We start from the raw sequence: 25,942 nt of genomic DNA, 5'->3' as shown, positions 1-25,942 counted from the left end.
AAGATGCTGCACACAAAGATTGCCCGTACACATTCAAAAGATCATTATCTGCAAAAGATCTCTTCCTGCAATAGATCCATTCCTGCAAAATGCATTCATAGTCTATGAGATCTGCAGATCATCATACACACCTTGTTTAACAGGCAATCATCTGCAGATCATCTGCAGATCAGATCCACCAGGATGGATTTTCAGATCTGCAGATGATTGCCAGATATGCAGATGAAGTCTGTTAAACAAGGTGTGTATGATGATCTGCAGATCTCATAGACTATGAATGCATTTTGCAGGAATGGATCTATTGCAGGAAGAGATCTTTTGCAGATAATGATCTTTTGAATGTGTACGGGCAATCTTTGTGTGCAGCATCTTGCAAAGATTTTATCTGATGGGGAGTGCAGCTCCATAGAATAGACTGTAGAGTATGGGTCTCATACTACATGGAATGGGGTAAAATTGGTCTGTGATCTTGCCTTTTCCAGAGACTTTTATCTCAAGTGTGTATGCAGCATTAAAGTGTGAAAAGCAGAAACCACAAGCCACACTGGGAAAAACAGTCCACTTCAGTGCTGGCAATTAAAAGTCCTCGGCATTTCAGCCAGTTGTGACATCCTGCCCCCTGCTAGCAATGTGCAACTGGTAAGGAATCACTGCATTATCTATACTGCAGATGTAGAATGTTTAGCGATTATGTTGGGTGACAGTTAACTAGCGAGTGGTTGGATTCCACTACAAGCACTTTTTGCTATGAGAGTGAGATCATATGGGGGGTGGGGGAGGATTCATAACAGCAAAGGAAGTGCCTGCAGCATTTTTGGAGGCACAACACTTTTTTTCAATGTAAAGAAACACAATATCACTTGCAAAATACAGGGAAAGACTTATAGAAAAATGTATTAAACATATTTAAGAATCGCTCATTGATTGCGTTTTGCAATTTGTTGTGGGATCCAGCCTTAAAATGGAAGTGGTAAAACAAAAGGCCGAGTTTCCACAGGGGTGCAGAGTCAGCCATGCTGATGTGTAATCGCACCCGCATCACTATAGCCGTGCCATGGGGAAATCTGCAGCATGCATCATTTTATCTTTCCTGCAGATGCAGGCTTAATTTCAATAGGCTGGGTTTCTGCAGCCTAAATCGCGAGCGGAAAACACCACCATTCAAGCCTAGTGGAAACTGGCCTTAAATGCAGAAAATATTTCCACAAGCTGTTTTTCCTCGAACTTAGTAAAAATCTATAGGTGAGAACTATCTCTACTAGTGGGAACTACATGTTCACCAGAGAGAGTGTTCCATCCACAGCTCCTCTGTGCATTAGCAGTAGCGGGCATATGGACAGTTACAGCCAACAAGGTGATAGTGGAAGAACAAGCATTTACCTCTGAGCATGTTCTGCTGATGCTTTGCCGTGCAAATCAATCTACTGATGCCTTCTATGCACTGATATTTGGATTCAACCTCTTTATCTTTCGTCTTTTTAGGCAAAAACATAACTGTTAAGAGAAAAAAAAGTTTACATGTTAATTCAAATATGTGGAATGTACTTACAGGGAAATTCCAATTTTATTGAAGAAAAAAAAACAACTCAGTGTTTAGATCTCAGATTTACATATGGCAAGGGTTAATTCAAAACATTATTTCTGCGTGATTGTTTTGCTTATATGTGCATATAAAGCACAGCCATCCCACAGTGTTTCTAACAGAATATGCCAGATGGGAGTGTCTACGTTTGCTGCCAGCTGATGGATTGGTTCAGGTGTGGAAAAGGAGTAACGATGGCTGCTCCTGGTGCTGGGTATTCATCTAGCAGCAAAGTGGGAGTTTCAGGTAATTCCTGGCAACAATACTTCAAACACAGTACTGCTAGCACAGTTGGAAAAAATAATAATAATTTGAGTTTACTGATAGTTCTGAAAATTATTAGCAAACATTACAAACAAATATAACATTTGCAATTTAATAATAAAATAGGAACTGTGGTCAAAATAATGTGATTAACATAAATGGAGTAGCACTCAAAAATATATGGTTGAGGTCTACCTCATGCTCTGGGAAGAACCATGAATATGACACTAGAGATATGAGCTCTAAGGGGACCAATGTAATTCAAGGATTAATAGGCACCAAAGAGTACATGTATTGAAGAAAAAAACATTCTTTACTGGCACAAAATTGCACTGTGGAGCCGTGGAGCTAACAACAGAGCAGTCAGCTAATAGGCATGTACAAAATTAATGAGTGGACAATTAAGAGGAGACATCCAAATAGTCAGTATAACATTCAGACATGGATATGTACAACACAGTTGGTAAATCAGTAGATCTAGGTTGATTTGGCTGGCTAGTAGATCTGGCTGCTGCAACTAGAAAGAGATGAAAGGGATTTGAGCTTATAAGCCTCTATTGGCCAGTCAAGTCACCGTCATATTAAAAGTCTTGCATGCAGGTCGGTCTGAAAAGGGCATCTCATTATGTATCAAGATTTTGATCTAAATCCTATGCTTTCTTCCACCTGGTTTTTAATGGATCTGAGCCTAAAAGATACAAAAGGAAAAATACTTTCTCTTGTCAGTCTTCTTCATTTTTAGGTTAGGAGTTCCTGTGAACCCAACAGGTCCCTTTAATAGAACAAGCGTGTCTGTGTTCTCTCTGCGCATTTCAATAGTCCTAAATAGAAAAGGGACCACTATTAACCCCCTTGGCGGTATGAAAAATACCGCCAGGGGGCAGCGCAGCAGTTTTTTTTAAATTTTTTTTTTTTTAAATCATGTAGCGAGCCGAGGGCTCGCTACATGATAGCCGCTGCTCAGCGGCATCCCCCCGCCCGCTTCGATCGCCTTCGGCGATCTCCGATCAGGAAATCCCGTTCAAAGAACAGGATTTCCTGAAGGGCTTCCCCCGTCGCCATGGCGACAGGGCGGGATGACGTCAGCGACGTCGGGACGTCATTGGGACTCCAGATCCAACCCTCGGCGCTGCCTGGCACTGATTGGCCAGGCAGCGCACGGGGTCTGGGGGGGGGCGCGCGCCGCACCGGATAGCGGCGATCGGGCGCACGGCGGTGGTGATCGGGGTGCTGGCGCAGCTAGCAAAGTGCTAGCTGTGTCCAGCAAAAAAAAAATTATTTAAATCGGCCCAACAGGGCCTGAGCGGCACCCTCCGGCGGCTTACCCCGTGTCACACACGGGGTTACCGCTAAGGAGGTTAAAAGCCTTCTGCATAAAAAGCTGTCAAAGTACAGTTATTCTTTAATGCTTAAACATTCTGACATTTTAGCTTTGTGTCATAAGGAGAGAACTTTAATTCTCTGTTCCATTGTTAAACTGGCCATAGAGTAACAAAGGCTTTTGTCTTGATTTTCTCCAGCTAAAACAATGAACTTTTCTAAAAGGGTACCTGTGACTTTAAAGAGAAACTCTGACCAAGAATTGAACTTTATCCCAATCAGTAGCCGATACCCCCTTTTACATGAGAAATCTATTCCTTTTTACAAACAGACCATCAGGGGGCTCCATATGGCTGATATTGTGGTAAAACCCCTCCCACAAGAAGCTCTGAGTACCGAGGTACTTCTGGCAGTTTCCTGTCTGTGAACCTTGTTGCATTGTGGGAAATAGCTGTTTACAGCTGTTTCCAACTGCCAAAACAGCATGCAGCAGCTACATCACTTGCCAGGAGTAAAAATGGCACAATGTAATAAATGTCAGACTATAAATCAGGGATTTAAAATATTTTACAATGAGCAAACACTGACTAAATCATTTATACATAATTATTGTAAAAATGAAGCACTTTTTAATTACATTATTTTCACTGGAGGTCCTCTTTAACAAAATTTTTTTTGCAAAAGCTAGTAGAGGGAAGCTTCTGGATAATCCAGAGGCTGCAGTGCTGGGACCCCAGAACCTCCTCGACAAGGGCTTGTTGGCAGGAGCTGGCCGCACTGTGCAGGCACAAGATGGCTCGTATCCAGCGGGGGTCTTGAAGAGAACATGGGAAGTATCTGAGGAATCCAGAGGCTTCCCTCTACCAATGCAAGTATCTAACTTTTCCATTATTTAAAGGCACCGGTTTTCATTAAGCCTGAATAAGCACCACGCTACAGCCCTGTGCAGCATTTTCTGCATGCATTGTGTTACCTTTCTTATTTTTCTCCTTGGTGACCACAGTCATGGACATTGTGGGAGCAGTTGGGACATCACTGTTGTTGGGTAGCCGGCTGACCTGCAGCGAGCGAAAAGTGCATTTCAAAGTGTTCTTGGCAGAGGTGGACTCCCTTTTCTCAGCATCTTTCTTCTTTTCAGTAACTGGGGCAGCTATCCAGTAGTCCAACTGGAGCCCCATCAGCTCTCCTCCAGGGCTTTGGCTAGATGATAAATGGGTAAATAAAGAGACATTAGTCATTAGTCTTGTCTAAGTTGATGAATACATCAGAGGGCAATATAATAGTTTGGCGGATGAGCTTTTTGTACCTAGGCCTTCTCAAAGGACTAGAGGACATGATCTGCGCATGGAGGAAAAACGTTTTAGCCATTTATTTAGGAAAGGGTTCTTTACAGTAAGAGTGATTAAGATGTGGAATGCATTGCCACAGGAAGTCATTATGGCAAACTCTATACCTGCATTTAAAGGGGGCTTAGACGCTTTCCTTGCGTTGAAAGACATAAATGGCTACAATTACTAGGTAATGCCTAATGATGTTGATCCAGGGATTTTATTTGATTGCCATCTCAAGTCGGGAAGGAATTTTTTCCTTTTGGGGCTAATTGGACCATGCCTTGTAAGGGTTTTTTTCGCCTTCCTCTGGATCAAGAGGGATATGTGAGGGAGCAGGCTGGTGTTGTACTTTGTACTTGTTGAACTCGATGGACGTATGTCTTTTTTCAACCAAAATAACTATGTAACTATGATGTTTATTGAACGATAGTAATGTCTGTACATCCAGCTTTTCTGAATGCTGTAGTAGTAATTTGCAATCATCCATGCTCCCAACCAATTGCTATTGTACTCCTCCCATAGATGTAGGCCCTAATTTTCCTCCCCCTCTTGCCATAGTACAGTATATGCCACTTTACCAAGTGTGCATGTCTGTACTGGCATTGCCCTCTAGGTTTAAAAGGACCCTGAGCAGTGCAAAAGAAAAGAAAGAAAATCGGGACTTACCTGGGGCTTCCTCCAGCCCCCCGTAATCCTCGTCCCTTTCCAGGTCCTGCTGGTGACTCCATAAGCGTTGGAGCATCCTGTGCATGCATGGTTCAGTCTTTGAGAACCGTGCATGTGCAGGACGCTTACGCCGACCGGCGTGATAATGTGACAGGTACGCCAGGGGCTCCAGCCGAAGTCACCGGATTACCTGAGCCACCAGTGGGACCATGAAAGGGACAAGAAGGATGCCAGGGACCTCGCGGACTACGGGGGACTGGAGAAAGCCTCAGGTAAGTCCTGATTTGCTTTTTTTGTTGTTTTTTTTTGCACCGCTCAGGGTCCTTTTAAGATATTTGTTGGAATGACTTTATGTGGCCAACTATTAAACATCTGCAGCAAGCTCAAAAATAGATTTCTGCGGGGTATAACGGGTAAAATGTGTAATCTCAATGTATGGGGGAACTATACGGTATGTAATCAGCAATATCATAACTGTGCCCCCTTAATCTTCTCAGCTTTATCTTTAAAATAATTACAAGGTCTATTAATAACTAATTAGACAGTGTCCAATAGCAGCAACTATCCCCAGTAAGCTATGCAACTCTGTGACTTAGGCAGGCAGCACGGTGGTGTCATGATTAACACCCCCCCCCCCTTCATAACTGTGCCCCCTTAATCTTCTCAGCTTTATCTTTAAAATAATTACAAGGTCTATTAATAACTAATTAGACAGTGTCCAATAGCAGCAACTATCCCCAGTAAGCTATGCAACTCTGTGACTTAGGCAGGCCGCACGGTGGTGTCATGATTAACACCCCCCCCCCCTTCATAACTGTGCCCCCTTAATCTTCTCAGCTTTATCTTTAAAATAATTACAAGGTCTATTAATAACTAATTAGACAGTGTCCAATAGCAGCAACTATCCCCAGTAAGCTATGCAACTCTGTGACTTAGGCAGGCAGCACGGTGGTGTCATGATTAGTACCCCCCCCCCCCCAAAAAACATACAGATAAGTTCATTGGCTTCCCCCAACTTGGCCCTAGACTATGATACATACATAGTCATACGAGTATGGTAGGTCATAAATTGTGAGCCCCTCTCAGGGACAGTTAAGTGCCGAGACAATATACTCTGTACAGCGCAGCGGAAGAGAAGAGGTTGGCGCTATATAAATACTAATTAATAATAAAATGCAAGTCTAATTTCAGTTCCCAGAACTGATATTTTAATGAATGTATTTCTTTGGAGATCTTCTGCAGTTAGTGCAGTAATAATGGCAAGGAGTTCCCAGGCAAAACATTGTAGCAAGGATTTTTATAATACAAGTCTTTAACTTTCTCACACCACTAATTACAGTCATAAGTTAATCTTTTAAAACCGCAATGTTTCAAGAAAAATGTCAGAAATTATTGCTTATTCTTGCTCTGATCCTTTTCTCTACTTACCCAGTCTTTTCTAGCTTCAAATAAGACCATAAATTACATGTCTAGACTTATTATTACTGTGATCGATGTACAAACTATAATTATTTGAGTAAAATAAGAACATTGGGCATTGTAGTCAATTTAATGTAAATAGTTATTCTCTCAGTGCATCTTGGTAATGACAGAAAGCATGTATAAGTTTGTAAGTCAAATGTTTTTCATTTGAGGGGTTTTTATTTTTGGATAACTAAGCAAAAGTGACATCTTCCTATTAAATACATAAACAAAATACTGATGGAGTTTGGGAGACCATACATTTAGTCTGTTTCCTACCTGGGCGAATTTAACCCAGCTGTAACAGACGGGGATGAAGGAGGTGTTGGAGATGCTTCTTTGATAGCTGGTGAGACTGATGGTGGAGTGGATGACAGCACAGCTGTACTGGATGGAGCAGCATCATCTGAATCTCCTGTATAAAAAGAACAGAGAAATATAAAACACAAGGTAAGCTGAATATAACACAGAGTAAATAAATGATGCTACTACATAAAATGTAAAACATGTATACATACATGTAAGATGTACTTTTGTTCCTGAGTAAAATGCCTTGTAAATTACTATTTCTATGTAGCTGTTACTTACAGTAAATGTTTTTAATCCGATGGTTTTTACCTGTTACCGATCGGTTTTGGACGAGTCCATCTCTTCAAGGGGGAACTTACCTGAACGCCAAGGAATATTTCCTTTTAACTCCTTCACCACCAAGAGTTTTTTTCCCATAAAATCCAGAGCTATTTTCACTTTTCAGTGTTTTTTCCATTCATTTGGGATAAACTTTATCACTACTTATCACACCTAAAAGATCTATACATTTTTTTTCGCCAGGAATTGGGCTTTGAGAAGTACTTTTTACTAAGAATTATTTTATAAAGAATAATAAATGATATGCATTATTTCTCAGTATAGTTTAAAAATAAAATGTGCAACTGTAGATAAAACCCACACATTTTATTTGTCCTGGTTAATACAATATTTAAATTATGTCCCCAGAACAATGTATGGCAGCAGCATTATATTTGGAAATAAAGGTGTATTTTTCCTATTTTGTGTTCGGTCATACTATATCACTAATTACAAGCCCTTATTTGCAAAAAATAACAGTAATATACCCTCATGACAAACATATTAAAGGACATCCAAGGTGAAAATAAACTGATGAGAAAAACAATTGTATCTATCCTCAGTCTCCTAAAAAACACTTTTTTTTTTAGATATCCCACAGTTTTATTTTATATTTTAATCTAGTTTTTAAGTGTTTACTGTTTAATTGTCTCTGCTCAATGACAACTTCATTGAAGTATTTCAGAGCTCAAATCTATGAATGATTGAGCCTTTTTATCTCTTTCTTGCTCTTAGAAGCCATTTACTGACAGGTAAGTGTTTTATCGCTGCAATTACTCATCAGTAAGGGTTATGCTATAGTCTGACCCAGTCTCGACCCAGGCAGAAATTGTCACTTGCATACTTTATGTTTAACTTTTTCAGGCAGAGAAAGAATAAAAGGAATGCAGCCTAGTTATCTGTGTGCTTGGCGCAATACATACACGTTTCTTTCTCGTTATGTCACCTTGGTTGTCCTTTAAAAAAATGTTGAGTGCCTAAGGTAACTATGTATTTTTTTTCAAATGCTGTCACTTTTTTTTTTTTTACAAGTGTTTTATTTTGGCAACTATGGGGGAGGGGAAGGAACAGAAGGGGGTTATTAATTATATGAGATTTATTTCTATGTATTTTAATGTATTTATGTGTAATTTTACTTTTTCTCCAAAATATGTCACTACACTTTATTCCAGTTAACAGGAAGTGATATGTATGTGTTTTTACTTTCATTTTGTGAATGACCACTTGCATCTCGCTGATGCTGGTGATCATTCATAACAGACTGATCAGATTTGGGAACACATGTTCCCATTTAACGATCAGTGTTCTAACAGGCGGCAATGGGGACACAAGGGGGAGCATGTTATTACAACACTTAAATTATGTCCCTTGTACAATGTATGGTGCCAATATTTTAGTTGGAAATAAAGGTGCATTTTTTTCTATTTTGAGTTTTTTATTTTCTCATTGTACTCCAATAATTACAAGCCCAACACAAATACACTCACATGGCATACATATTTAAAAAGCCAAGTCCCTAAGGTAACAATTAATGCATGTTCTTTTAAAATTCCATTGATTAGGTTTTTTTTTTTTTTTTTTTACAAGTTGTGTTATATGGGGGCAGGGAGGGGGCAGAAGGGATTAATGGGCTTGTTATAGGGATAGGAAATGTATTCTGAGAGATTCCGAAGACATAACTAAAGTTGTTTAGGTGATAACCTTTAATGACTAACTGTAGAAGATTTTTCTTCAAGCTTTCGAAACTGGTTTCTAATTCAGGCATGTTTGAGAACTGGTTCAGAACCATTCAAAGTAGTGTCACATATGCTTGAGTATGTGACACTACTTTGTATGGTTCTGAACCAGTTTTGAAACATGCCTGAAGGAGAAACAAGTTTCGAATGCTTGAAGAAAAATCTTCTACAGTTAGTCATTAAAGATATCACCTAAACCACCATACATTCTGGCAGTTGTACTGAGGAACTGCTGTTCAGTAAGTGCTGTTAAATGAAAGAAAACCCTGAGAATCCCCCATAAAAAGATGGACTAGTCGAAACCCTGTCAGTATGAGTTCAGACCCATCAAATTGAAAACACTTACTTACAGCTGCCTAGAAAAAGTAATTTACATTGCATTTTACTCTGGTGCTCAGGTGAAAATTTACATCTTATACATGTGAGTGCACATATATTTAACATTTTACAGTTTTCTGTCATAATGCCATTACTGCCACACGGGCATGGACGCGAGTCTCGGGGGCTGGTGCTGCTTTAGCCACAGGGACGTGAGACTCACGTCCGTGCAGTTTGCGGGGCTGTGCGCACAATCCTGTGGGCGGAAGCCCACAATTGTGATGGTCCTGGCGACAGGGGCGATTGGTGGCAGGTAACAGAAGTCCCCTGAGCCAATCCATGCATGTCCTCTGAGAATGAACACTGGTTTTGTTAAAAAATGGTGATCATTTTCAAATGGTGCCGTGGCACTCCCTCTTGCTCGTTTCCGCCACTCCCGCCGCCGATCGTTAGATGAATGAGAACAAAGTTCCCATTCATTGATTTCCCCTCAAGCTCCACGTGATCGCAGGCATGAATGAGATACCTGCATCACTTCCGAAGTAACACAGGCACGCATTACTTCTATTTAGTGTACTTATTGTACGCAATAGGAAATAATGCGGTGGACATCTTGTGGCCAAATAGTAAAATTACGCCTACAGATTTTAGGGACCAAAATTTTTTTATATATGTCAAGAGGGTAAATTATTATTATTAAATTATGGGCTTGTAATTAGTGATAGATGTAAAACTGAAAAAATACACCTTTATTTCCAAATAAAATCTATTCACCATACATTGTACTAGGGATAGAATTTAAATGTAGCAATAACCGGGAAAAATGGGCAAATAAAATGTGTGGATTTTAATTACGGTAGCACGTAAATATTTTAAAACTATAATGGCCTAAAACTGAGAAATACAATTTGTTTTCATTTTTTTTCTTATTATTCCCATTAAAGTACAATTAGAATAAAATTATTATTAGCAAAATCTACCGCCCAAAGATAGCCTAATTGGTGACAAAAAACAAGGTATAGATCATTTAATTGTGATAAGTAGTGATAAAGTTATTGGGGAATGAAAGGGAGAAGAGCTGAAATGTGAAAATTCCTCTCATCCATAAGGTGAAAACAACCCGCGGGCTCAAATGGTTAAAGGAACTCTCAAGGTGAAAAAAGAAATGTAGTTTTACTTATCTGGGGCTTCTTCCAGCCCCAGAAATCATTTGCCTCAGCGCAGCACCGGTCCTTCTCGGGGTCTCGCTGGTAGCCTGTAAGTATCACAGGCGCAGTGCACTCACTGACGTGGGCGCATTCATGCACGGGATGGGTGCATACCAGCACAGAAGGCGCAGACCCATCAGGGTAGTAGATCCTTACAGGCTGCTGGTGGGGACCCACAGATGACTGGAGCTGCGCCAAAAGCCCCAAATGACGTCTAGGGGCCGGAAGAAGCCCCATGTATGTCAAACTACATTTCTTTTTTACCTTGAGTGTCCTTTAAGGATCATTACACTAGCACGGATGTGTTGTCTTGTGAATTTATATGCAGGTTTGTGTTTGAGTTCAGATGTCTCCAGTCCTAATAAGAGTCCAACCTAACCATTAACTTGAACTTCATGGAACTGCACTTTTTCACTAGCTATGTTTATAAGTCTAATAAAGGTACAATATGGAAAGGAAAGGGACCAGCATAGGTCACCCCAAGAAACAAGACTTCCTGATAAACTGACCTGAAGTCGCTGATGACTGCTCAACAATGCCAACTTTTACCACCTGTGAACATAAAATAAGAAAAGATTTAATTTGTTAAAAATATTTTATGGAAAACATGAATTTATAATCAACTACAGTTCTCAATCTAAGCTGAGGCAGCCGCTGTAAGGCCACACTGCTCAAAAAGTACTGTTGCCTCTGAGGATTCACATGCGTCCCTTTTAGTTTCCTTAATTTTACACGAGAAGTAGAATTTGCAAGCAAATATTGTGGACTGTACCATATCAACAGCTAGCGTTTATCATAACTTTTAGGTGTACCTGAGATGTGGGGGGGGGGGGGGGGGGAGATGTATGCATACCCGGGGCTTCCTCCAGCCCCCTTCAGGCTTGTGGCCCTCCCCTCCTCCGAGCGTACATATTAGTACGCCACGGGTGAGTTGGGCGTTGGGAGGACCAAATGACGGCTCTCCCTGCTGCTGATAAACTCCCCAGGGGCGTTAAATACTATTCCCCCTTCGAGTCGTCGCAACTCGGAGGGAGGTGTAATTCGGGGTCCAGCGATCACCGGAGCCCCAAATTACTCTTATGTGCCCCGTGCAGCATATCATTGCTGCTTTGCGGCGCCGTTTCCACCTGCATTGTACTCCGACTTCTGTATCTTCTGAAACTGGCTACAAAAATTCCTCTAGTCAGTGCAGGCGCAGTGTGGTTGTGCGTGCTCCCCCGTTGTGCTCCTGTGGCTGGGTGCGTTCTGCACCAGCACAGAATGCGACAGGGCACATGGCCAGGGCGTGTGTGCGGCCGGGCATGCACAGTGCGCTGAGGACCTGAGGCGCGGCCCTGAGGACTTTCTGTGGCCAATTTCATAAGAATCAGGAGGCAGAGGAGGACGGCAAGGGAGCGATAAACCTGGAGGTTGCTGGAGGAAGCTCTAGGTATGTATAAAACTCTTCTTTCTATCCATCTCAGGTTCTCTTTAATCCATTATTGAATTTCTTCCCAATCAGTAGTTGATACCCCCTTCCCACGAGAAATCTTAACCTTTTCTCAAATAAAACATCAAGGAAGTATGTGTGGATGATACGAAGGTGAAACCCTTCCTACCAGGTTATTGTTTGGTTAGGTTGAGGAAGTAGAGTGGCCAAGTTAGAGGAAACTTGCAGGATACCAAGAGTTAACTAGTTTACTCAATATAATAAAAATAATGTTATAATAGTGTTAGTAAAAGTTATCTTAATATTGAAATAAGGTTAAAAGTGCGATGCCTTTTACTCTGTGCAATTCCTGTTGCATGCCGGTAGTAACATTACAGGTTTATGTAAAGAAAAATACTCCATAAGTAAAATGTGAATACTCACCCCTACAAAAGGTATAAACTTCTGTGAAGAATCCTCATCAGGACTGCAATAGAGAATCATAAAAAACACACATTAGCTATATGAATATATCAAGGTTTACAACACGTTTTACAATAATATCAGGACTCTGGCTCCAAGTATTGTAGCAGGAATAGTATAGTCCCATCCCAGGTCAGCATGCAGCAGGCACATACACTTACACATCCTGAGACTGCTCAGGCACAACGTCTACACCACAACCCTGGTTTTTCCAAGCTAAAATGCTCTGTTACTAGAAAACGCTCAGATTAAGAAAAAGAAAAGAGGTGAAGGTGAAAGAAAAAGAATATATTTCGTAGTCATCTTGCTCCCTGAAGAGTGTCTACCTTGCTTGTGTATTTACATAATATACCTAAATACCTACTTCTTACAGAAGAACTCCATGAAACATAACCAGACTGGCAATTCAATGGGAACAACATTTGTGATTACTAAACTACCTATGATAGTTTTTTGTCCCAATCAGTGTTTGCGCTTGGTCTTTGGTCAGAATTCTGGCTAATGTGTACAAATAAGTCAAATAGATAGATGCAAAGATAATAGGGTCACCGAGAGGAAGAAAAGAATCTGTCTATGAGAACTAGCTACTTGTGTGAGATCTGCTTATTTATTGGTGTTGTTCTATTACTCAGTAGGAGGCAGAAGAAAGGAGTACATGTAAAAAAGGTGGCGTGGTAAAAAGTGCTCTGGAGATAGTTGCTAGTAGGATATCGGTAAAATTACAAATATTCTACTAGTTCATTCTGGGCAGAAAATGCATGGTGCGTAGTGGTTAACACTCTCGCCTTGCAGCGCTGGGTCCCCGGTTCGAATCCCAGCCAGGGCACTATCTGCATGGAGATTGCATGTTCTCCCCGTGTCTGCGTGGGTTTCCTCTGGGCACTCCAGTTTCTTCCCACATCCCAAAAACATACAGATGAGTTAATTGTCTTCCCCTAAAATTGGCCCTAGACTATGATACATACACTACACCATACATACATAGACATATGACTGTGGTAGGGACTAGATTGTGAGCCCCTCTGAGGGATAGTTAGTGCCCTCTGAGGGACAGTTAGTGACAAGACAATATACTCTGTACAACGCTGCGTAATATGTTGGCGCTGTATAAATACTTTAATAAAAAATCTTTACCAATATTTTACTATGACCTAACCTTACTAGAGATGGCCCAAACGGTTCGCCGGCGAACGGTTTCCGGCGAACTTCGGTGGTTTCACGTTCGCAGAGAACCGCAAACTTTTCTGGAAGTTCGATTCTCCCCCATAGTGCATCATTAGGGTCAACTTTGACCCTCTACATCACAGTCAGCAGGCACATTGTGGCCAATCAGGCTACACTCCCTCCTGGAGCCCCACCCCCCCTTATAAAAGGCAGGCAGCGTCAGGCATTGGACTCACTCGTGTGCCTGCAGTAATTGGAGAAGGGAGGGCTGCTGTGCAGAGACCTATAGGGAAAGCTTAGTTAGGCTCTTGTAGGCTTCTTAGCTTGCTCCTTGCTGATGCTTATTGCTAAAAAAAGACTCCTATTAGACCTACCGGTAATGGAGTTTCTGATTGGCATCCGGGACAACATGAGATCCGGTCCTGCCCCGGATCTGGGGAAACATAACCCCAAGAAGATTAAAAGCCCCCGCCCTCCCTCCAACCTCAGTGCGTCTGAAAGTAACTATGTCAAAACACCAAGATGAAGGAAGGAAAAAAAGAGAGAATAAACAACCTTCGTGGATGCTTAATATACCCCCCCCCCCCCCCCCCCCCCCGTGCTCCTAATCGTCAAGGAAAGGTGCCTGACAGGAAAGGGAAGGGTTATAGCCGTTGTCCCGGATGCCAATCAGAAACTCCATTACCGGTAGGTCTAATAGGAGTCTTTCTCTAATTGCCATCCGGGACAACATGAGAGATAAGCGAGAAAGTCTTTAAAAAACTTAAAGACTCACCTAGGGAGGGACCACCGCCTGCAGCACCTTTCTGCCAAACGATTGATCTTGTTGGGACAGCACATCCACCCTGTAATGCTTGATGAAGGTCGATGCACTTGACCACGTTGCAGCTTGGCATATTTGGTGAATGGTGGCTCCTGCTCTCTCTGCCCATGAAGTGGATAGTGACCGGGTAGAATGGGCCTTAATGTTAACTGGTACTGGGCAATTACTACTCTCATATGCCAAGGTAATAACCTGCCTTACCCATCTGGCAATTGTTTGTCTTGAAGCCTGCATACCCCTATTCTTCCCTGCAAATAGTACTAGTAAACTGCTGGATTTACGAAATTCTCTTGACCTCTTTAAATAAACCAACAGCGACCTTCTTACATCTAAACAATGGAAACCTTCCTCTTTCTCCCCCGAAGGATTGGAACAAAAAGAGGGCAGAATAATCTCCTGAGCTCTATGGAATTCCGACGTGACCTTAGGTAAATAGGCCGGGTCTGTCCTCATCCTAACACTATCGGAACATATAATTAGGAAAGGGTCTTTAATAGATAAAGCGTGTAGATCACTTAGCCGTCTAGCCGACGTGACTGCAATCAAAAAGGCTAGTTTAAGAGTCAAACATTTTATGTCAATTTTCTCGATCGGTTCAAAGGGGGGTCTTATGAGGCCATTAAGAACAAGGGATAGATCCCATTGCGGAAAGATTTTCTGCTTGACTGGTGTAGATCTCTGTAAGGCTTTAAAGAAACTTTTAACCAACTCCTCCTGTGCCAGGTGTCTATCTAAAAGAATAGATAATGCTGAACACTGTACCTTTAGTGTACTGGGTGCTAGTCTCATATCAAATCCATCCTGTAAGAATTCTAACACTGAAGGAGTCAAATTCTTATCCCTGGAACGAGATGAACACCACGCTAAATATACCTTCCATACTTTACGATAGATTTTCTGAGTCACCGGCTTTCTACACTTCAGGAGCGTCTCAATAACTTTCTCAGGAAGCCCTTTGTTCCTCAAAATCACCCTTTCAGGATCCATGCGGCCAGTTTGAACAAGTGGGGCCTGGGATGCAGTAGAGGACCCTGCATTAGTAAGTCTGGACGAACTGGTAGCAGAAAAGGTGGGCTCATTGCCATCCTTAGCAGGGCTGCATACCATGGCCTTTTCGGCCAAAAAGGAGCTACGAGAATCAGTTTCCCCGATTCTTCCTGAAGCTTCACCAAAACCTGCGGAAGCAGAGCTATAGGGGGAAAAGCATAACTCAGGTTGAACCCCCATGGTAAACTTAGGGCATCCAGCCCCAGAGACCCCTGGCCCTTGTGTAGGGAAAAAAATTGTTTTACTTTTGCGTTTGCTGGGGAAGCAAAAAGATCGATCTCCGGGGTCCCAAATTTCTCTATTATCATTTGGAATACCTCCGGATGTAACTCCCACTCTGCTTGACTGACCTGCTGGCGGCTCAAAAAGTCTGCTTCTATATTGAGAATTCCTTTTATGTGAACCGCCGTTAAGGATAGAACTCGCGATTCCACCCAATTGAAAATTTCCGACGCGAGAAACATCAGATCCCGAGATCTTGTGCCTCCCTGCTTTGATAGATATGCCACCGTGGTGACGTTGTCCGAGAAAATCAGCACATGATTTCCCTGTATTAGAGATTAAAAAGATTGAAGCGCTTTCTGAACCGCCAGCAACTCCCTGAAATTGGAAGATTTCTTTCTTATCAAGGGAAGCCAATCCCCCTGGGCATGAAAACCTTCTGTTGTTGCTCCCCAGCCCCAGGAACTTGCGTCCGTGAAAATTTTCACTGGACTGGCCTGTCTCCAGACTCTCCCACTGTTCAGGTTCTCGAGACTCAGCCACCAAACTAGACTGTTTCTGACTGTTTCTGGAATCGAGATTGATCCCTCTAGGGACTCTTGAGATTTGTCCCAGTTGTCTAGAAGAAGGGCTTGTAGTTCCCTGCCATGGAACTGTGCCCAAGTCACTGCTGGCATTGAAGAGGAGAACAGACCTAGTATTCTCATGATCTGCCGAAGTGAACAAACCTCCTGGGTGAGAAGTTTCTCCACCTCGGATTGAACTCTCACAATCTTTTCCGATGGAAGATAAATCTTCATGTCTAAAGAGTTTATCCTGTACCCCAGAAAGGTGATCTCCTGGAAAGGTGTCAGGTTGGACTTTTCGTAATTTATAATCCAACCTACTTGAGTCAAGATCTAGATTACAATGTCCCTGTGACATAAAACCAAATCCTCTGTCTTTGCAAAAATTAGAAGATCGTCCAGATACGGGACGATCGATATACCCTGTAATCTCAAATCCTTCATGACCTCTGCTAATACTTTTGTAAAAATTCGTGGGGCAGATGCTATCCCGAAGGGAAGCGCCTGGAACTGGAAATGACGCAATTGGGAGCCGACCCTGATTGCGAATCTCAAAAATCTCTGATGACCTGGAAAAATGGGTATGTGCAGGTAGGCATCCTGGAGATCTATTGAAACAAAGAACTCCTCGCCCTGTAATAGCGCTCTTACAGAATAGATGCTTTCCATCCTGAACTTTTTGTAAATCAAAAATGGATTGAGAGATTTGAGATTCAGAATAAATCTGAATTTCCCGTTGGCCTTCTTTACCAAAAAAACGTGGGAGTAATACCCCTGGAATACCTCTTCCTGGGGGACTGGCAAAATTACCCTTTTCTCTAATAACTTCTGAATCTCTGATTCCAGGCCCCATGCTTTCTCTGGGTCCTTTGGATAGGGATTCACAAACTTCCTGTGAGGGGGAGTCCTTGAAAACTAAAGCCGGTAACCCCGCTTTATAATTTGAAAAACAAAAGGATCTGGGTTTAACCTTTCCCATTCCGAACAAAAATAAATTAGTCTCCCCCCCACTGGTAATGAGTCATTTATTGGTTTTGGGGGGCTCAGTCTTCCCGAGAGTGAACCCACCTCTACCTTTCCCTCTAGGAAAGGACCATTTCTTCTGCACATTCCTATTTTTCGGTTGATCAGAAGACTGTTTATTAGGGACAAAAGGTTTCCTCCCTTTAAAATTTCTCTTTTTATTCGGGAACTGCTTGCCCTTTTCTGCTGAACGAAATAGAACCTCATCAAGTCCAGAACCGAATAAGAGATTCCCCTCAAACGGGATTGAGCATAATTTATTTTTAGACGTCTGGTCTCCTTCCCAGGTTTTTAGCCACACTGCTCTTTTAGCAGCATTAACGAGAGCTGTAGTACGCGCCGAAACCCGAATGAGCTCAGTAACCGAATCTGCTAAAAATGCCACTGCCCTCAATACTACTGGTAGTGAGGCTGCATAATCTTTCAGCAGAACTCCCTTAGCAATCTGTTCGAATAAATTATCCATCCAGATTCTAAGGTTACGTGCGATACAAGTGGCTGAGATTCCTGGGATAAAACCAAACGCCGCCGATTCCCATGCTTTTTTAAGTAGGGAATCAACTTTCTTGTCCATTACATCTTTGAGAACTACCGTATCCTCAAAGGACAAATCAGCGTCCTTGGAATACCTCGACAAGGATGCGTCTAATTTTCGGCATTTTGTCCATTTTTCAATATCAGACTGTTCAAAGGGATACTTCCTTTTAGCTGATTTGGGGATGAACAAAGGCCTCTCCGGGTTTTGCCACTGCGAGGTGATAATATCCTGGAGGGTCTTATGGATAGGGAACACTCTACCCTTAGACTGACCTAAACCCGAATATACCTGGTCCTGCGGGGTTAATTCAGGAACTGGTTCCTTAATTTGCTCTGTGGTGTATACAGCCTTAAGTAACTCAGAAGATTCGTCCGGAGAAAATAAAAATCTCGGAGTCTTAACCCTCTTCTCCTTTTCTGAACCCTCTGAATGAGGCTGTTCCCCTTCCTCGTGAGAGACGGACACCCCCTCCTCCTCCTCCTCCTCTTCTTCCTCTCCCTCCTCCTCCTCTGCACCTAAACCTTCAAAAAGGGTGGAAGGGGGGGGCAAAAACCCTGAGGAGGGTCCTGGAAGGGGTTCAGGAGCTTGTGGTACAAAGGATTCTTTAAATTTGTCCAAAGTCTCCTGCATATTCCTGTTAACTACCTCCATTACCCCCTTTAAAATATCTGAAGAATGGGAGGATACAATATCATCGGTACAGGACTGACACAAATTCTTTGGGGCTTCTAAAGCTATCTTGCTGTTACACAAGCCACATCTCTTATAAGTCTTAACTTGTCCAGCAGCCTTAGGATCAGTCTTTGTCTAAACACATAAAAAGATAGAAACAGACAAAAAGACCTGATAAGCCATCAATGCTGAGTAAGTAAGGTAACCAAACCTGTCCTCCACTGGAGGGCTTACCGTACTTGACCCTGATGGCTGGACTTGCCCGGAGGATTTTGCAGTCAGACCTGCCGCCTCAGAGTCCCGCTGCTGCGGCTGCTGTGGCTGCTCTCCCTTCTGCGACATCCTCCTCTCCGTAGCCCCACTGCGGAGATAGTGCAAGTGAGACGGAGACGCCAGGAACACGTTTCACTCTTCCTGGGTCTCCTCAGTCCGCCCCCTTCCGGCCGTCAGCCAGCTGACGTCATCACCATGCGCCGGACAGAGCGCGGATGCGCCTTGCAGAGCCGGCTCTGAAGGGGAACGCTCGGCATGTCGGCCATACGCTACATAGAGGCCGCATGCCGGATTAGCCGGAGGATCGTAGCCGGCGTTGCCTCCTGCGCTGCCCAGGCCACCACCTCCCAGAACGAACTCACACACTGGTGAGTAATATATAACAAAAAAATAAAAAGCTGGAGCTTCTCTTCTTAGGTGTTTCCGACACGGAAACACAGATGAACTGAGGTTGGAGGGAGGGCGGGGGCTTTTAATCTTCTTGGGGTTATGTTTCCCCAGATCCGGGGCGGGACCGGATCTCATGTTGTCCCGGATGGCAATTAGAGAAAAAAAAGCATCCCTCAACAGCTCTTTTGAAGGTTAATCTTGTTCTTGTGATCTTTTTTTTTTATTTTTTGTGGCCCACTTGCAATATATACAGCCCTGTCAGTCAGTCACAGGTGGCCTTTGGCCCCTTGGTGGTATAATTACTACTGTGCCAGGTGCACATTATAATACCCATCACTGCATATACCTACCTGTTGTTCACAGTGCACCCACCTACCTACATGAATGCACGCAGTGCCACTGTGTCTATCTGGTACCTGTCTGTGTGTGACAGGTGCACATTTGTAATACTCATCACTGCATATACCTACCTGTTGTGTTCAGTGCACCCACCTGCCTACGTGAGTGCACGCAGTGTGATATACCACTCCGTGCATACCTGTTAACTGCACCTGTGTGACTGCACATTGTATTAGTCAAGTCAGTGCATACCTTTCACTTCATCCCCCCCAATATGGACAAAACAAAAGGCAGATGCAGGCCACCTGGCAGGTCTGTTCGAGGTCGTGCTGTCGTGATTTCGTACGGCCCTCAACCAAACTACAGTGTTCAGAAGAAGGCACGTGGCATGAACCCCAAATATTGTCAGGACGTAGTTGACTATTTAACACAGAACCCCTCATCTTTCTCAGCTTCCGCACAGAAGCGTGACAGACCTTCCTCCTCCTGCTCTGATTCTGGCACCCCACTTAACACTCAGGCCTGCAATTTAGCGTTCAATGTGATTTCTGCCCTTAAAATGCTGCTTTGCGTCAAATCCAGATTTTTCCCCGGGACTTTTGGCATCTATCCCACTCATCCATGCAAAAACTCAGATGTTAGACCCCTTGAAACAGCTTTTCCATCACTTTTGTGTTACACCACAGTCGTGAGCCTATACAGCTTGAGGAAGGAGCTTGTCTCCGAAACAGCATCTGTCGCTGTCCCTGGGCGTTATCTTTATGCAATAAAGAGCTTAAATACATCTATGTGGTGCTGCTGATCTCTTCTACCATCACTTTTGTGGACAGCATAAGTGTTTCTAATTTTCAAAGTTCGCCTCCCCATTGAAGTCTATTGCGGTTCGCAAAAGTTTGCGCAAACTGAACTTTTGAGAAAGTTCGCGTTTGCGGTTTGCGAACCGAAAATCAGAGGTTCGGGCCTTCTCTAAACCTTACCCTAGCATGAGCCCTCTCCCTTGATGCCTAACCCCAAATGATCGCCCCTGGCGATGCCTGAGGACTCCCCCTGGCAATGCATAACCACAAGACCCCCCAGGGCGATGCCTAACATTAAACTTAACCCCTTCCTGCTAGTGCCTAACCCTAAAGACCCTTGCCTAACACTATCCAGCAATATTTTGGGTGCCACCATAGGCGCATATGTAAATACACGATTACAGGTAAAGAAACCTGGGGTTTCATTTAATTGTGATGTATATAATTTGACACTAAATAAAGTGAAGGGGAAGAATGCATGGTAGATTATTTAGGCGATTTCCCTTCACTGCCAGTTCCACATTTAATGCAGGAATTAATAGAACATCTGCAAAAAATAAATACAATCGGGAATCATTGAGAGACTTGCACCCAACCCTAGATTTGGTTTAGCTGTATGCGAGTAGGAAGACTGTTTTTTTTTTGTAAAATTATACCATTAATACCTACTTTTTAGATATCATGGCCCTGATTCAATAAAATGTTCTCCTAGTTCAAGTTTTCTTATCTCATCTACAAAATATACTCACTGACCACTTTGTTAGGTACATACATTCAACTGCTTTTAACACAAAAGGCTATTCAACAACTCAATATATTTAGGTATGTAGGCGTGGAGAAGACAAGTTCAAAGAGTGCATCAGAAATCAGAATGAGGAGGAAAGGGGATTTAAAGAGGAACTCCAGTGAAAATGTAGTTAAAAAAAAAAGTACTTACATTTTTATAAAAATGATGTATAAATGATTTAGTCAGTGTTTGCTCATTGTAAAATCTTTCCTCTCCCTGATTTACATTCTGACATTTATCACATGGTGACATTTTTTACTGCTGGCAGGTGATGTCACTGGAAGTAGCTGCTGCCTGCTTTTTTTGGCAGTTGGAAACCGCTGTTATTTCCCACAATGCAACAAGGCTCCCACAGTGTGATGTCAGTACCTCAGTGCTGTGAGGAGCTGACATCACACTGTGGGAGGGGTTTCACCACAATATCAGCCATACAGCTCCCCCTGATGATCCGTTTGAGAAAAAAGGAATAGATTTCTCATGGGAAAGGGGGTATCCCCTACTGATTGGGATGAAGTTCAATTCTTGGTTATGGTTTCTCTTTAAGGGACTTTGAACATGACATGTTTGTTAATGCCAAATGAGCTGGTCTCAGTTTTCCACAAATTGCTGGTCTACTGGGATTTTCACACATAACTATTCCTAGGGTTTACAGAGAATGGACTAAAAAAGAGAAAATATCTAGTGAGCGGCAGATGTGTGAATGAAAATGCTTTGCTGATGTCAGAGGTGAATGAGTAAATTGATTTGAGAAGATTGAAAAGCAACAGTAGCTCAATAAACCCCCCCATTACAAACAAGCAACCAAGGTATGCAAAATACCATCTATGAATACACAACACATCGGACCTTGACGCAGATGGGCTACATCAGCAGAAGACCACACCATGTGCCACTTCTGTCTGCTAAGAACAGGAAACTGAGGCTACAGTTTGCACAGGCTCACCAAAATTGGACAATACAAGAATGGAAAAACTGGTCTGATCAGTCTCAATTTCAGCTGCAACATTCAGATAGTTTACCACAAAAATGTATCGGCTTTACAAAAAACTTTTTTTCCTATCAATGTATTACTGTGGGTTAACAAATAAATTTGGGTTAGCTGTATAAATTTGGAATTACCTTTGTTTTCTATGCCCGTGACAACTTTCACAGGGACAGGAAGTGAGGAGAAACATACACTATGAAGACAGAGAATACAAACCTGACAGACGTTTCAGCCCCGCCCCACAATTTCAACAATGAAGACAAATTCTGGCTAGACCTTCACTTTAAAGTGACACAGAAGTGACATGTAGCACAATGAGATACAACATGTATATATAGAACTAATACCACTTAGAACTTGCCTGCTTTCTCCTTTTCTTACTGTGGCTATAAGGGTAAATAACTCAGTATCTCCAGTATAAATGCAGCTTACTCATTGCTTATTTTCTCCTGATACCTGAAAAGAGGTCATAAAACTGCTATATGACTGAGAAGCACTGCTAAGAGCAGGCAAGGAGCAACAAGTGAGGAAAAGGTTCAGCAGGTCATTACTATACTCATTTCTAGGACCTAAGAAAATATAAGAACATGATTCAATAGTATGGGCAGAGTGATCTGCAAACCTATAAATTAAATAAAAAAAATAAAAAAATCAGTATGGGAGTCTCGTCATGCTATATTTCACTTCGGGGTCACACTAAAAGTCAATGAACTATTCCAATAAACCTAAAATTCCTTCATGTAGTATACAGTTGTACAGAGGCACCAGAAGAATAAAAAATAGCTAAAACATTTAAAATGGAGGAGGCAGTGGTGGACTCAAGGTAGACACAATACTCTGTGGATTTATTTCAACAAAAATTTGTTTATTTACATACTCCAGACAAGTGCAATGCGTTTCACAGGCATATCCCACTTCATCAGGCTATAAAAATGAGCATATAACTCATGCAGGTCTAATACCAAGGTTAGTGCCTCAGTCAAGGCGCTAAGCATGGTATTAGACCTGCATGAGTATAACAGTACAACTGTATGCTAGAGTCCACCCCTGGTGGAGGGGATTTGGCCCCCTTTTTTTTCCGATCTACAGAGAGCGACTTCTTATTCCTGAGTGGGGACAGGTCTAATTCTCCCTACTTGCCTATATAGTGGTTGCCTGGATGGTAACCGTCTTGTGAGTATAAAATTATACTTACCCTTCACACCCACATTTCCAGTACATACTACACTATACTGGGCTCTCGGTGTCTCCTTTTATAAAACTCCTTCATGCACACCTGAACCTACAAGGAAGAGCCTATCTGATGGAGGGTTGACTAGAATAAGCCAAGTCTACAAATGTATCATTAGACTCTGCTTTCCCCACAGGGATCTGCTATTGTAGCCTTGCACTGATACCAGCATATTTAGTTTCACTAGGCTATGATGACAATGTACGACTTCACCACTTGCATCTCAGACGTGGAGCACTGCAGGTTTCTCCAATGACGGCTCCTAAGGGCTGGCTCACACAGACGCTTGACGGGTGATAAATAACAGTTGCGGCACCCAATTTAAATAAATGGTATCGTCATTTACAGTAGTTTGCATATAAGCGGAACTGTAGTTAAAATAAGGAAGACACTTACAACCGTTCTAGAGTCTAGAAGTTGATAGTCATTTTATTTAAAACAAAAACTTAATTCTTTGGCATTCTTCTTCTTACCCTGTCCCTACATCCGCCAATGTTTACAGCCGTTGCCATTTTGGATACCTGATATGGTACCTTTTTTGTGATACTTCACCATCTACGTTTGCTGCATAGTACATAGTTTATAGTAATCCAACCAGGAGACAAGGCTCTGAAAATCTCCCCATCACCAATACCGTAATACTACAAGGCTATAGAAATCTGGATGTCAAGGGCATGTCGCGTAACAAGGTTTCTCGCTATGAAAAAGTGACTCAAGGTTTCAGACTATTGAGCGACAGATCATATTTAGCACTGTAAGCCTTACAGCATTTTAGATGGCAGAAAGATGACCTGCGTTTTTTTTTTTACGTGGAAAAAAAAAAAAAAAATCACCTTTACTGCATATTTTGGACAAATATTTATTTGTATGGCCATTTGACAAATTTAACCACAGTTCTGCTCTAAAAGTGGGCCCAATACTTTGCATTTAGGTCCACTTTTAAATAGTAAACTTTAGCTCAAACATGTAAGACTGTATACATGTTTTAATATTAATTGAAATTAAAGGACTCCTGACCTGAAGTAAAGCTACCTAAGGTAAGTACAGTGGTATGTTCATGCTGGATCCACCAACCTTTGTGCATGGTTTGTTCCTCTCCTCATTAGCCCCGAGGCCCATAATCGCTACTTGAAAAATGTAACTTTTGGATAAAGTCAAATTTCCAGACAGGAAGAGGCAAGCTTGCAGCAATGTTCCTTCCTACATCCTCTTCTCCTACCTAGGGTGGAGAAGAGGAGGGAATGGTATTGTGATAGGAGGGAACATCGTTGCAAGCCTGACTCTTCCGCCATCTGAAAAATTGACTTTAGACAAAAGTCAGATTGTTTCATGGAGTGACTACGTGGCCCAGGAGGAACAAGGGGATGAATGGACAAAGCACAGAGTTATGTAGATCCATCATGAACATCTGTGCTTACCTTAGGTAGATTTGTATCAGGTGAGATGTCCTGTAACCAATTATGGACCATGTCATTCTAAACCCTTAAAATACTCTGAAGCGAGTCTAAATTCTTTTGTTTAACCTGTATTCATGTTAAACCCCATAAGCCCAGCTAAACCGCCGCTATCCCATGGCAAAACAAGGGTTTAATACCTCCCAAATCCCCCTGCAAAATCCACAACTTTCGCGGTTGTGGATTTTGCTGCTCATCGAGGCAGAGCTATGAGCTGCAGCTCTGCCTCCATGCGCGTCAATCCACCGCGGATCTCCACCTCTCCCCGCCCCTCTCTGTGAAGGCAGATTGAGAGGGGCAGGGGAGAGGCGGCGATCAGCAGGGATTGACGTGCTTGAGGCAGAGCTTATGGCTGTAGCTTTGCCTCAATCAGGAAGCGCTCCCTGGGCACCACGGAGGGGATTTGGGGGGTATGAACCCCTCGTTTTGCCATGGGATAGCAGCGGTTTAGCTGGGCTTATGGGGCTTAACATGAATACAGGTTAAAAAAGAGAATTTATACTTGCTTCAGGGTCTCTTTAAGGACAACAGTCTTGTTTTAACACGCGATCACAGTGATTGGCTCACAGTAATCACCTGGTGAGGAGCAAATAAAAGTGGCTCCTTACCGACGGTAGGATGCTTGGCTGTCACATAACAACAGAGTTTACTTCTGCAGCGAGCAGCAATCAGCTCGGGACTGGGGAAAGCCATGGTGTAGAATCTACGCCACATCAGAGTTAGAAAGCCTCAGATGCGGTGTACATTCTACTACCGAAGTCCCGGCCCATTTAAGAAAAACCCTATAAAGTAGGACCAATAAAAAGTCAAAAAGTCAATGAATCACTTCAACCATCAATAGGACATGCTAGAGCATGGCAGAACATGCTGGAAGCAAGGAGCGGGACATGTTAGATTGTCAGTAAATGAGAAGAAAAAAACATGCTGTAAAAGGTTAAAAACAAAGGCTTTCACTCAGGAAGAAAAAGGGATAAAATATCTGGCTAGCTATAGCAAATCAAAATGTATTAATAAAAATGCAGCTGCATTCAATGCAATTGCAGGTCTGCTAATTAATAACTCAGACTAGCAATATGTTTAACCCGGCAAGCTATAGGATGCTAAACTTCATTTAGAATCTGTGTGGCGCAGAAAAGTAGTAGCCAGAAAAACGGAAGGGTTTTAGCTTGCTTTCCCCAGTATGGACAACGGCTTCCTATAATAACTATTATTATAGAAATACCACCA

At 42.5% G+C, this 25,942-nt stretch overlaps 1 protein-coding gene across 4 annotated transcripts in view; it reads right to left on the bottom strand.

Moving 5' to 3' along the window:
• PACS2 (phosphofurin acidic cluster sorting protein 2) overlaps window positions 1-25,942 on the bottom strand; it is a 200,192-nt gene that overhangs the window by 7,929 nt on the left and 166,321 nt on the right. For all 4 annotated transcript variants that reach the window (XM_068253370.1, XM_068253367.1, XM_068253368.1 and 1 more), the window contains 5 exons: window positions 12,366-12,408; window positions 11,023-11,065; window positions 6,904-7,039; window positions 4,140-4,366; window positions 1,381-1,494 (listed from right to left, as the gene is read on the bottom strand). In XM_068253370.1, the coding sequence (XP_068109471.1) occupies window positions 1,381-1,494; window positions 4,140-4,366; window positions 6,904-7,039; window positions 11,023-11,065; window positions 12,366-12,408 (563 nt within the window). The remainder of the gene's footprint in view (window positions 1-1,380; window positions 1,495-4,139; window positions 4,367-6,903; window positions 7,040-11,022; window positions 11,066-12,365; window positions 12,409-25,942) is intronic.

Source organism: Hyperolius riggenbachi, chromosome 9 (assembly GCF_040937935.1).
Source record: "Hyperolius riggenbachi isolate aHypRig1 chromosome 9, aHypRig1.pri, whole genome shotgun sequence".
Classification (NCBI taxonomy): domain Eukaryota; kingdom Metazoa; phylum Chordata; class Amphibia; order Anura; family Hyperoliidae; genus Hyperolius; species Hyperolius riggenbachi.
Note: the sequence above shows the minus strand (reverse complement) of the source record. Positions and strands in the feature narration are given on the sequence as shown.